Consider the following 14,592-nt stretch of genomic DNA (forward strand, 5'->3'; position numbering starts at 1 on the left):
GTACATAGGTATGTAAGTTGAAAAATTCTTTAAATTCAGTGATTTTAAAAAAGAAAATTTTGTGTTTTATCATCTAAAAGAACCAGAATTTGTGTTTTATAATCTAAAATCTATAAACATTAATTTTATCACCTAAAAAATATGTAACAAAAAATCATTTTATCACCTTTCAACAGCAAAGTTAACGGCAACATTAGCTGGACCTACAAATTAAGCTTTCTCCTAATATAGTTAACAAATTTCTGCAATTTTCTTCACTACTCCTTCCCTCTATACTCCTCTTTAATTATATTTTTCACCATCCATTTATGCACTCCAAAATCTCCAAATTAATCAAACTAAAAACTTATATTATTCAACAAACTTAATAATCATTAAGCATAAGTTGGGGGGAAGTTTTTCTATTGATTGATGCATGATAAGCAACAAAAGGAAATCAATATTACAGTATATATCAGTCATATATTCCTTGTTGCAGATACTAATGAGTGTGCATCTGGTCCAAGCAACCCTTGTACTCATATTTGTAAGAACATCGGTGGTAGTCACAAATGCTCTTGTCCTAAAGGATACATCGAAAATGGGGAGAAGAAAGACGGTGGTTGTGTAAAGATTCATAATTCAAGATTTATTTTGAGGCTCAGTTTAGGTACTTCCTTCTTATGACTATTCCTAACAATCCTCGTATTTGGGTTGATAATGTTTTTTAAAAATAAGTTTATACTACGTATAAGTGAAAATTAGTATGTGAATCATAAACTCCTTTAGCCTCACTCATTAAATTTCTTACAATAATTGATTCTAAATTAAGTGAACAGTATTTCACTCTAAGACGATTTTGCAGGTTTGAGCATTACATCCTTGTTCATCGTCGTTTTGGCGGGTTTGATATACTTTTTCATCAAGAAAAGGGAACTAATGAAAATAAGGAAGAAATTCTTTGAACAGAACGGAGGGATATTGTTGACACAACAACTTTCTCCAAATGGAGAAACTATGGACTCATCTAAAATATTTTCTATTGAGGAACTAAAAGAAGCGACAAATAATTATAGCGAAGATCGTATTTTAGGAAAAGGTGGTTATGGTATTGTGTACAAGGGGATTTTAAAGGATGGTCGCCAACTAGCAATAAAAAAGTCGAGAGTGGCTGATAAAACTCAAGTTGAGCAATTCATAAACGAGGTTGTTATTCTAACACAAATCAACCATCGCAATGTGGTGAAACTCTTGGGATGTTGTCTTGAAACCGAGGTTCCTATGCTTGTATACGAATTCATCTCCAATGGCACACTATTCGAACATATACACAGAAATAAGGGTATCACATCATGGCTAACATGGGCTAATTGCATTAAGCTTGCTGCAGAGGCTGTTGATGCACTTTCGTATCTTCATTCAGCCGCTTCAATACCTATAATTCATAGAGATGTTAAATCCACAAACATATTATTAGACGAAACTTACACAGCTAAAATATCTGATTTTGGCGCTTCAAGATTGGTTCCGATTGATCAAACTCAGGTAACAACATTAGTTCAAGGGACGTTGGGATATTTGGACCCGCAATACTTCCAAACAAGCCAATTGACAGAGAAGAGTGATGTTTATAGCTTCGGAGTTCTTCTTGCCGAACTATTAACAAGGGAAAAGCCTCTATCCATTGAAAGGAAAACGGAAGAGAGAAATCTAGCGATATACTTCCTCATGTCAATGGAAGAAGATCGTTTGATGGATATCCTTGATCCTCAATTGGTGAGGGAAGCTAGCGAAGAACGGCTAGTCACAATGGGAAAATTGGTTAAGAAATGTCTAAACGTCCATGGTGAAGATAGACCTACGATGAAGGAAGTGGGTCTTGAATTAGAGGGATTGAAGAAGCAAAATAGGCATCCTTGGGCTGATGAGAACCACCAAGAGGATACCAATAACTTAATGGAGCAAAAGGATCTTTACCCGTTATCCTCAAATATTAATTATAATGGTAATCCAAGCACAGGGGAATTTGTGTCTGGACAGTACACAGTGCAGATAGATATGATTAACGAAATGAACCAACCTCGTTAATATTGTTTAAACTATGCTAAAAGCCTTACAACTTCCCTCTAATTGAAGTCTTTATGATTTCCAGTTTCTTATTTTATAATTTGTACATTTGATCTCTCTTGTTTGGAAATTCCAAAGGTATTTATTTAAAGGAAATGCATTAGTCTAATACCAAGTGTAGACACCTACTTTTGTCCCCGTTCCCGCAAGGGAAAGGTTCGATGATGAAAGCATAAAAACTCCACTTGACAACGCATCTCCTATAAAATAAACGAATCTCGATTCTTCATTTCACCCGAAACCTGCTATTTATGGAAACCTGCTAAAAATAGTAACTGTCGTAAAAGGTAGCTTCTAAAAGTGGCAAATCATAAAAGATAGAAACCTGTCAGAATTAGGTGTTGCATTCCAACATAAATCCTAAATGAGATAGAAAACTATGAGAATCCTATTCCTAATAGGATTCGGAAATAAGAGTTACGTATTAATTAAAATCCTAACGGGCTTAGAGTTCGTAACGGGCCCAGACGCATTCCGTCACAAAATTGATACGCGCTAAAAGACTCGAATTAATCTCAAACTCTACGGATTTTAGGAATCCGAATCTGACCAAACAAAACTGCCCAGACCCTATTTTCAACGCCTGGCTCTGGGCGCCGAAATCTTCGGCGCCCAGGCCTGGGTGCTGAAAATACCTGGGTACGTCTCTTTTCCTAATTCTTTGTGGATTAGAACTCTGCAATTCTATCTTTCCAGGAACTCTTCCCTATAAATAGGCCCCTAGTTTCGACGTGAAACAACACACAACAACACATAATATATTCTGAGTATTGACTCTAAACCCCTTAGCCTAAGCCTCTCGCTGCGAAACTGTTCACGCGTTCTGTCGCAATCGATCCATAAATCGAACAGAACGTATCCTGTCCCATAATTGAGATTCGTTAAATAAAAAGGAGAAATAACAAAGTCAAAGTGGTTAGTTTTCTGAGAACCGTGACGCACCTCTCAAGGGTGCGTCGTAATGTGTCCCTTTTCGATGATTTAACTGCTTTCCTCGCCCTTTTTATGAACTGTTAAACTAACCTAATTTTATTGTTCTATCACGCCTAACAAATATAATATTTTTGGGAAATCGGATTATCATGCTAGGTCCCTTAATGTTATTTATATCAGATAATCACGATCGAATTAGTATTATATGTTGCATATTGCTAAAATCAACTCAGATTAGTTTAATAGTTAACGCATGTCCCTTCAATTATTTATGCTGAGCTAGTAAGGATATCCTGCCTCTAGAGTTATCGACGAGCGAATTACTCCTCTCGGTAGTTACAGTCCCCCGAACCCTCAATCTCTACCTTGCGGGTGTATATTGAGAGATCCCCACACCAGGGATCACAAGGGAACCTACGGCCGTCGTGGTCAAACATAATTGCACTCCCTTTATGTCACGATAACCGGGTTTTGTCAGTTTTTCTCATTGTCGTTAAAAACTGAATGGCGACTCCTATATTACTAGTCAATTGGGTGTATACTCACAGGAAATCCAATTACACTTGATTGAATAAAAAGAATCGTCACACCCACGAGGGACAAGGTCACGCATTAGCCTCATGCTTTTTCGACCCCCTCACAGTGGCGACTCCACTGGGGATAGTGAAGGAAATACTCGTGCTTGTAGGTAATCAAAATAGCCGAAGGGTGAAACGATCCTACCCCGCGTTTATTTCCCCATCAAGTTGGGACGACCTGAAAATCAGCATATTAATGTGAACGGGCAGAACATCATAACGAATCTCGACTCCCTCGGGAGTTGGGACTAAGGATACCTTTTTTCGCCAATAGGGGGGTGCATACGCCGTGCATGTTTCCCACTCGGTACTTGCGCAGGTAGTACACCTATCCCGAACCCAATCGCTCGCCCATTAGGTCCCTCTCGCCTGCATGCCCCCTTGGCTTGCCCTTGCGGGTTGGCCTCTTGAGCGAAATTCGTCTGTTGAAGACACTACCTCGACCGGGGCATGTGTTGGATCTACGATAGAAGCGGTACCAAGCCAGGCGCAAATAAACTACCCATAGAAGCCTATCATAAACTACGTGGCATATTTAATTTTCAAATCCATGTTTGTATTGTAGTTATGTGTAGCGAAATATGTGATTGTGTGTGACAAACTATCCTAGAAAACCAACAACCTTAAAAACTGCCCAAACATTCATAGACCAATTTGCCAAGGAGTTATACCGAAACACGTGTTCCGCAAACCCGAATGATCGCCACAAAATAAGCGACGCTCGGGATGGCCTGTAACGAATCCCACAAACGCCGCCACGCGTAAAGGACGTTATTAGGCAAGCACGCAAATCGAAGTCGCATAAACAGAAGACAGAAAACAAGAACCAGCCAGGGACGCATTTTCAACGCCCCTGGCTGGGCGCCAGAAATTCTCACGCCCCTCGCTGGGCGCTGAAATTGCTGCTTGGCCTTCTGGTCAGGCGCAGCAGCTTCAGTGCCCGCACGAAAGGAAAATACGTAGCGCAAAAAAAATGTTCGTCAAAAGAACTGCTACGAGGGCGTAAGAAAAGCACTCGATTTCAAAAAGCGACTCATGAGAAATTAATAACTCTTTGTGTCGTTGTTAGGCCTCCTATGACGGAAATGCTCGGCACCAAAACCGAACATGCTAACAACTATGAATGTCACACGGGCAAGTGTTTCGAAAATCCAAAGAATGACCAAAATAAAAAAAAACCAAAAAGTGTACCGACAAAGAGCAATAAAAACCAATTTAGAGAGTCGAAGTCTAGACTAAGTAATGCTTGAAACTTTGGGAACCTAAACTTTAGCTTATCTTATACCTAGGACTGGTCCTGCCACTTGGTGCCGATCAGGGAATCAACGGCTAGTGCGTCTCGAAGATACATCACCAACATCAGGTTTAGTAACTCCAAGCTCCGTCCGTCGTCCCTCATTTCAAGGATCTCCGCTTCCCCAACCTCGATTCGCACCTTCAAACATGTCCTTCAAAGATTTACGAGACCAGATGGTCCAAATGACCCAACTTATGGGCCAACTGAAAATGGAAAATGAAGCTTTAGCGGCTGCGCAAGCCAAAAATGATCTCGAAAACGAGAAGAGGATTGAAAAAATGGTCCTACAGCAAACCATGGGGAGCAAATACTTCTCCCTCGAGCCTGAACCTTTTCCTGGCAAATTACCAGAAAAGTTCAGTTCATCTGACTTACCAAAGTTGAAGGCCACGGACAACCCCCGTGATCATCTACTGAGCTTTGTGAATACCATGAACTTGAAAGGCGTGGACAAGTCCATGTACTTACCTGCCTTTCCTTTGTCCTTGGAACCTGTGCCGCTCAAATGGTACTATCACCAGGACCCTAAGCTCTTCCCCACTTGGGAAGACTTTGTCAATGTCTTCATCAAGCAATACTCGTCGAACATGGATTTCTAAGTCACCATGCGCGAGCTGGAAGTTCTCTTCCAAAAGAAAAATGAGGGTTTCACAACCTACTTTGCTAGATGGAGGGACCAGGCGGCCCAGCTAATCAATAGGCCTCCCGAAACATAATTGGTCCAAAAATTCATTGACAACCTGGACCCAGCTTACAGACAACACCTTAGGTACCTGGGACTCGACACTTTCAAAAGAGTTTATGATGTGGGAATAAAAATCGAGGACGACCTCGCCAAAACCATACAGAGCAAACCTACATATAAGACCAACACCTATAATCGGGGTAACACATTCCAAGCCCAAGAAGTCAATGCTGTAGAAGAGGCTCCCGCCCGAAGATACCCTGTAAGATGGGTCCGAGACCGAAAGTTTGCCCCACTCGGGTCAACTTTGGTACAAGCCTTTGAAAGACTAACCAATCAAGGAAAGTTGAGACCTATAGGCCCCACCCGTGACCCTCCTGTCAAAAACAAATATTGGGTCGAAGGTACTTACTACAAATTCCATCAAGGAAATGGGCATGACACTGAAAACTGCTGGAATCTAAAACATACGATCCAGGACATGATAGAGGATGAAGTAATACCTCTCCCTAACGTTGGCAAACCCAACAACAACAAGAGCCCACTCGGCTCTTGTCACATCTCTCTCGACCAACCAGAGAATTTCGACCCCACGGTGTATATTACACCTCAAGGTGCACCACTCGCTGTGGTACCTATGGATCGAATCGAGGGGGAAGTGTGCGGTGTGTGGAACGATGATGCTGAAGATATTTACCTATCTCAAGTCTCGGGCCAGGACCTCTTCACTGAAACTTGGCCCGGGTATGCTCTCATTGACACCACCCCTCAGGAGCCCGAGGTCGACAACCTCACCCGATCCGGAAGGATATACCAACCGGATATTCACCCACCTCCTATGGACGACATCCCGGTCAGACAAACTCCTGAGAACGGGCGGCACGCCACCGTCGCGGAAGTCATTGAAAATCCTCTCCTGAAACAACTAAAAAGAACCAAGGCTGAGATTACCATCTAGGATCTTATGTGTACTTCAAAGGAACATCGCGAAAAGCTTATTCGCTCACTTGACCTCATCTCAGTACCTACAGATATCACACCTGACTCATTGGTTAGCCATGTCACAAGAGATGCCGGAGAAAAGGCCATAGTTTTCACTGATGAAGACTTACCCAAAGAGGGGGGTGCTCACAATAAAGCCCTTTACCTAGTGGTTGGATGCAAATGACAAAACATCCCCCTAGCGCTCGTAGATAATGGTTCGGCGGTTAATGTCTGCCCATTGCGAACCGCCCATTGCTTGGGGCTAGGAAACGATGATTTCCAAACCTCCACGCAAGGGGTACGAGCTGATGATAACTCCCGAAGGCCTGTATTTGGAAAAATCAACCTTACCATACAAACCGGGCCTGTGGCACGCACCACGGAGTTCCTGATTATCGACATCAAGCCCACTTTCAACCTCCTCTTGGGGCGACCTTGGCTCCATGACTTAGGAGGTGTGGCTTCTACCTTGCACCAAATGGTTAAACTTAACCATAACGGGGTAATACTAGAAATCCGCGCCCCTCCTCTCGACGTCAGTTGTACTATGGTTGGAACGGCCGAAACTGCAGACGACCTTTATGGGTTTCAAATGGAAGAAACAATCCAGTTCATCGAAGATTATGATCCAGCATTCCTAGACCCGCATGCATCCCGAGTCATCCCTAGAATGCTGTTAGCTCAAGGCTATTTTCCAGGAACCCCATTGGGCATAAGGAAGAAGGAATTCACATTCCACCCTTTTCCCGACAAATCTACTCCCTTTGGCTTAGGTTATGAACCAACGGAGGAAGATATTACTGACCTCCTATCCAGGCTACGCCTTAACAAAACCAAACAAACCACCCTCCTTCCCCCATATCAAAGGACCCTTAACGGGATGTTCATACGGGAAGGAGAAGAACACCCATGCTGCGATTTCCCTGAACCCTTCGTTCAGGATGGCTTGCTAAAACCCGGATTTGAAATTTTCCATGACTGCCACACCTTGGATGAGGCACCCCACCTCACCAAGACTAAAACAGCTGAAATATTGGACAACCAGGCTCTGTGGACATTGTTTAACGAATCGAGGCCTATGGAGGACGAGACTGTGATGACTACCCTAGCTTTACAAGATGAAGGTTTCGATCCAACCCGGTTAATCTCTCCTGCATCAACACTAGAAGAGGTCGAGAACGGATGGGTGAAGACATATCAGTGGGTCAACGCAAAAGGAATGGAATTCAAGATGAGTACCGGTGAAGGGCCGAAGTTTTATGAGACTAAACCCCAGGCTTGAGCCACATAGAGAACCATTAGTAAAAAGCGCCTAGTAGTTCTTTAAGATTGATAGAAAAAATAATAGAGACTTTAGATGGTCCTAAGGCCCTTTAGAATATGGGTCAGTTTTATTTCAGTGTGTTTTCCTTACTTTCCGAATCAATAAAGGCGTAATATTTCTCCTAAAATTTTTATTCTAACACTAAATAAACACCAGATGTACTTGCAAAATAAAAAATAATAATAAAGAAGCGGCCCACTATAGGCCCAACAAACAAAACCCACTCGGTTTTGAAATAATGCCATTCCCGAAACCCACAAAATAAACCATACTATCCCATTCACGTCCCCAAAACCTAAAAAGCCAACCAGTGTCAGAACCAATCCATGCAACCTAAAATCAAAGGAAATCAAAAATTCAAAACAATGCAAATGTTACCAAAAAACAGATTCATAAAACATAGATTCCATCATACCCTTCCAAAGCCTACACAAAGATCTTCATAAGTTCCGCACCCTAACTCCATTTTCAAAACTGTTTTGAGTCACCAATAGAAAAAATTAATCTGGACGAAAATGCGTTTCACGCTAACAGTCAAAAAAGCCTCCAAAATAGCCTCAAAATTAACTTTAACTACAAAGCAAAATATCAAGGCACAAAAAAAATAAAATAGGAATAAACGCAAGAACATGTGAAGCAAAGCGTCAAAATTGACCGCCCAAGTCATTTTTCAGCGCCCAGGGCTGGGCGCCAAAATTTCTGACGCCCCAGCCTGGGCGTTGAAACTCTCTGCCTGCCAAAAGTTTTCTTTTTCGAAAGTGCTCGTCATTTTATCCGCACACAACGGAAAAACAACGAACACTTGGGGGGTACAGTACGTATCCAAATAGGTTTACCAACAAATTGGTCGAATTTTACGCAACCTATAAAAAAACGGCAGATGAAAATAAATGGCAAATACTTCACTCATTTGACCGATTAAGTAATATGTTCCCACTTCAGGACATATTTACCAAAATCCGGCATACTAGAAATTATTCTAAAGCTAGAACTACGCGCGACCTGATTCTGACAAGATACGTAGGCAATCCTTACCAAGGATTCGGTCCAAATAATACTAAAAAATTATATTCTTTGTGTAAAAAAGTGTTAGACATATAAAAAAAATTGAATGGAAACTAAAAATACGCCTTTATTAAAATATAATAAGAAGGAAAACAAAGTGCTAGGAATAAAAACAAACACAACTGAAATAAATAGAGGGCACCTACACCCTAGCAAAGAACTACATTACTCTAGTTCTTCCGGATCATCAAATAAAGTCTTGAAGAGAGCAATGTTCGCAGGATCCACCCCCATAGTCTTCTGCGCTGCCCCAATATCAATCTCCATAAGAACTGGCTCCTGGACACTAACTTCCAAAGATGCCAAAGCTTCAGAAACATTCTCAGTTATAGCCCGCTCAGCCTCAAGGGCACAAACAATGGTGGGAGAAGGATTACTATCATCAACTGGACTAGCCACTGTTTCTACAGGCGGCTGAGCCTTCCTAACCCATACATTGTTCCGGCGACGATCTCCGCGAGAGCTTGCATTTCTTTTAACAACAGCAGGCCCCTTCATGTTAGGCATCTTTTTAGGCCTGACACTGGAACGGGGAAGAACTTCCTTTCGCTTTCGATCAGGGCGAGCTTTCACAGTCTTAAAACTATAGGTACGAGGTCTGGCAGAATCAGGGCCCTCATACTTAACACGAATACGAGGTATCAAAAGCTCAGCCGGCTCCCCATTACGAGCCTCGGTCCTCACATCCTTGTCATCGGAACTCATCCACAACTTATAGTTTTCAGAAAGACTCACAAACCCATTTGTAGCTACAGCCCAACGCAGGAGACCATCATAATACCTAGCCCACGCTAAGACCCGTGTTTGTGCAAAGGTCGCTACCTTAGGTGGTACCGTATCAGAAAAGGGGATAGTCTGCCTTAAACCATATTGACGCATGACTCGGTAAGGGAAAATATAAATGGGACAAGATAGCCCCAACAAAGAAACATAAACCGATACATCAGACCCCCCCTGTCATAGTAGTCAAACCCCACCATGGTACCACCCACTTAATAGAACAAATGCCATAAGTAAAAAATGAGGTCCATTCGGCCTCGTCCTGGCCTTGGTGCAAGTATTTTCGGTTACCCAAAGCTATAGGGCGATAATGTTTAGGATCAGCAGGAGCTTCCAAAAGTCTAAGCCGTTCCGCAAGCCAAATCTGCAAAAACAGGTACGATCGAATCAAAAGAATGAAAAGAAAGAAAAAAAGGTTCCTGGGGCGCAGTTTCAACGCCCAGGACCAGGCGCCGAATATTCCAGCGCCCAGCCCTGGGCGCTGAAACTCAGCCCCAGGCAAAAAGAAATATATAAAAGTGGCGTATGTGTGCGCAAAGAAAAAATAGATTACCTGCAGTAATAGGGGCTTCCCTTAAAAATTTTGGATTTGGCATCCTTCTTCAGCTCATCCGCACTCAGCAAAGTCTCAGCAACAACCAACGGCATAATAGAATAGCAACTTTCCATCTGGCTAATCAGGGGGATCAGACTTATGTCACCGAACTCACCATTATTATTCGACAACAAATAATGATTCAACAAGCAAAATACAAAGGCTCGAATATTCAATTTTTGTTCGGTCATATTCTTACTAGGCCTAAAATGATGTTTTACGAGTTTTGCCAAGTTAACCTTATCGTCTACAACAAGTTCAGCAAACATGTTATCATCTAGCCCTAGGAAAGCCCTTATGGTTGTTTTACCCTCTTCAATAGTGCCAGGGGTAACAGGAGTAGCATTAGTAGGATAACCAAGGATCGCAGCAAATTCATCAGGCAAAGGACATATTTCATTGCCCCGAAAGGAAAAAACATGATGATCGGAGTCCCAAAAATTTAGGGCAGCATGCAGAAAATTATAATCAATATTAATTTGTTGTAAGCCTAAAAGTGCCTCTAAGTGGTATTCTTTTAACAAAGTTTTTTTCTGTGGGAGTAAGGGCTCGTAGCCAACGCCTAACAGTCCGTTGGAGTGAGAAAGTAGGGGTCGACATGGCAAAAGCAGTAAATAATTAGAGCACAACAAAAAGAGAGAAAGAATTTGAGAGTGGTGGAAAATAAGGACGTATCTACCCCCTATATATGGCTGAACGCACCCAATAACATCCTGATCCCATTCGGAAACGTGTTTAGGAATCCGAAAATCAAATATTACCAGGAAAGAACTTTCAGCGCCCACCTCTGGGCGCCGAAATTTTTAACGCCTGAGCTTGGGCGCTGAAAATGCAGCCCAAGGCCCAGATTTCACAAAACACGGAATAGGAAAGGACTTATTACAAGTAAGATCAAGCCCAAAGCACCTTTAGCTCCCAAATAAGCAAAAAATAATAATAACATTAAAACTTGGTCGAAACTTAGACTCGTCTCAGAAAACGCTCATGTACACTTTTCAAAAAAAAAGGCAAGTTAAATATCATGGTCATTCTTCGAAACACCAAAAATATGTGTCGTCAAGTCATTGGTTTTCCAAATGGAAAATGTCTGTCTGTCAAAGGGATAATCCGGGCCAAGCCAAAACCGGATGTCGCCCGAAAACTAAAGTCGCACTCCATGGCTTCACTAAAATAGCGCACTACTATAGGAGGTCGCTCGCACATACGAGCGTGACCCAAACATGATTACAAGACGCAAAAAAAACAACCGACGAGCACCAACGCTTGGGGGCTCGCAAAAGTGGACTCCAACAAGGAGCGCGCAATCAAAATCACATTCCCAGACTGCGCCACGCACCATATCATGTTTGGATATCTCAAAAAATATATTGTTAAACAAAAATATACACATTGTGGACCCACCTACAGGACACATCTAATCGGAAAATATTACGACCCACCAACAGGTTGTAATCACCAAAAGCTCTTCTACATAGGCAAAATAAGAAATTCAAAATGGGCCCGCCCACCCTCAGCGGGCGGGGTCTGCGTCATTAGCCGCGCAGGTCCTCAGTTTTCGAAAAATAAAGTCTTCAAATTTAAAATAGGCTCGCCATCTTCAGCCGGCGGGGTCTACGGCGCAAACCACGTAGGTCCTTATTTTCAAAAAAAAAAAAAAAAAAAAAATTTCAAAACAGATTCGTCCACTTCTATCGGACGGGGCGTCCACCCTCAGCGGACAGGTTCGCCATCTTCAGCCGGCGGGATCTACGTCACAAACCGCGTAGGTCCTTATTTTCAAAAACATCAAAATAGATTCGTCCACTTCTATCGGACGGGGGGTCCACCCTCAGCGGACAGGCTCGCCCACCTTCAGCGGGCGGGGTCTGCGTCACTAACAGCGCAGGTCCTTAGTCGCTGCAGCGATAACTTTTATTGGTTTTCCCTTTTTTCCAAAAATTAAAGGATCGGTTTTCCCTTTTTCCGAAAATTAAAGGATTGGTTTTCCCTTTTTCCAAAAATTAAAGGATTGGTTTTTCGTTTTTCCAAAAAAGAACGATGTGTTGGATTTTCCTTCGTTTTACGTCCTATAAAAACAAGGGGGTTTTCTCGTTTAGCTAGCCCTGAAAATGAGAATTTTAAAAACGTTTTACCTCGTGATTGGGCTTGGCCAGGCCCAATTACACTTTACAGCTTTAATTTCGAAAACATCTGTAGTACTCCCAATGACAAAGTGAGGGAGTTTCTACGCACCTTTAGATCCTTCCAATGACAAAGTGAGGAAGTTTCTATACTATCAGTTGACAAATCCCAATGACACATGAGGGATATGTCGACACTTCAAGTGATGACCCTTAAGTCAAATGTTATCACTCGGGGACTCGTGAGACCCTCGCAAAACAGGTCACATACACCATGGCTTGTGTGACGCACTCCGTCTAATACTTTGACCATCGTCTTACTCCAAGACTCAGTCAAAGTGGGGGCTAACTGTAGACACCTACTTTTGTCCCCGTTCCCGCAAGGGAAAGGTTCGATGATGAAAGCATAAAAACTCCACTTGACAACGCATCTCCTATAAAATAAACGAATCTCGATTCTCCATTTCATTTCACCCGAAACCTGCTATTTATGGAAACCTGTTAAAAATAGTAACTGCCGTAAAAGGTAGCTTCTAAAAGTGGCAAATCATAAAAGATAGAAACCTTTCATAATTAGGTGTAGCATTCCAACATAAATCCTAAATGAGATAGAAAACTGCGAGAATTCTATTCCTAATAGGATTCGGAAATAAGAGTTACGTATTAATTAAAATCCTAACGAGCCTAGAGTTCGTAACGGGCCCAGACGCATTCCGTCACAAAATTGATACGCGCTAAAAGACTCGAAATAATCTCAAACTCTACGGATTTTAGGAATCCGAATTTGACTAAACAAAACTGCCCATACCCTATTTTCAACGCCTGGCTCTGGGCGCCGAAATCTTCGGCGCCCAGGCCTGGGCGCTGAAAATACCTGGGTACGTCTCTTTTCCTACTGATTTTGGCGCTTCAAGATTGGTTCCGATTGATCAAACTCAGGTAACAACATTAGTTCAAGGGACGTTGGGATATTTGGACCCGCAATACTTCCAAACAAGCCAATTGACAGAGAAGAGTGATGTTTATAGCTTCGGAGTTCTTCTTGCCGAACTATTAACAAGGGAAAAGCCTCTATCCATTGAAAGGAAAACGGAAGAGAGAAATCTAGCGATATACTTCCTCATGTCAATGGAAGAAGATCGTTTGATGGATATCCTTGATCCTCAATTGGTGAGGGAAGCTAGCGAAGAACGGCTAGTCACAATGGGAAAATTGGTTAAGAAATGTCTAAACGTCCATGGTGAAGATAGACCTACGATGAAGGAAGTGGGTCTTGAATTAGAGGGATTGAAGAAGCAAAATAGGCATCCTTGGGCTGATGAGAACCACCAAGAGGATACCAATAACTTAATGGAGCAAAAGGATCTTTACCCGTTATCCTCAAATATTAATTATAATGGTAATCCAAGCACAGGGGAATTTGTGTCTGGACAGTACACAGTGCAGATAGATATGATTAACGAAATGAACCAACCTCGTTAATATTGTTTAAACTATGCTAAAAGCCTTACAACTTCCCTCTAATTGAAGTCTTTATGATTTCCAGTTTCTTATTTTATAATTTGTACATTTGATCTCTCTTGTTTGGAAATTCCAAAGGTATTTATTTAAAGGAAATGCATTAGTCTAATACCAAGTGTAGACACCTACTTTTGTCCCCGTTCCCGCAAGGGAAAGGTTCGATGATGAAAGCATAAAAACTCCACTTGACAACGCATCTCCTATAAAATAAACGAATCTCGATTCTTCATTTCACCCGAAACCTGCTATTTATGGAAACCTGCTAAAAATAGTAACTGTCGTAAAAGGTAGCTTCTAAAAGTGGCAAATCATAAAAGATAGAAACCTATCAGAATTAGGTGTTGCATTCCAACATAAATCCTAAATGAGATAGAAAACTGCGAGAATCCTATTCCTAATAGGATTCGGAAATAAGAGTTACGTATTAATTAAAATCCTAACGAGCCTAGAGTTCGTAACGGGCCCAGACGCATTCCGTCACAAAATTGATACGCGCTAAAAGACTCGAATTAATCTCAAACTCTACGGATTTTAGGAATCCGAATCTGACCAAACAAAACTGCCCAGACCCTATTTTCAACGCCTGGCTCTGGGCGCCGAAATC

The 14,592-nt window shown here is 42.0% G+C and overlaps 1 protein-coding gene across 1 annotated transcript; it reads left to right on the forward strand.

Moving 5' to 3' along the window:
• The first annotated feature begins 411 nt into the window (after positions 1–411).
• LOC110802522 (wall-associated receptor kinase 17) lies at positions 412–2,067 on the forward strand. The gene is made up of 2 exons (XM_022007951.2): positions 412–649; positions 845–2,067. The coding sequence occupies exons 1-2, from the start codon at positions 412–414 to the stop codon at positions 2,065–2,067; spliced, it is 1,461 nt and encodes a 486-aa protein (XP_021863643.2).
• The last annotated feature ends 12,525 nt before the right edge of the window (positions 2,068–14,592 follow it).

The sequence above is a fragment of the Spinacia oleracea genome, chromosome 3, assembly GCF_020520425.1.
Source record: "Spinacia oleracea cultivar Varoflay chromosome 3, BTI_SOV_V1, whole genome shotgun sequence".
Lineage (NCBI taxonomy): Eukaryota > Viridiplantae > Streptophyta > Magnoliopsida > Caryophyllales > Amaranthaceae > Spinacia > Spinacia oleracea.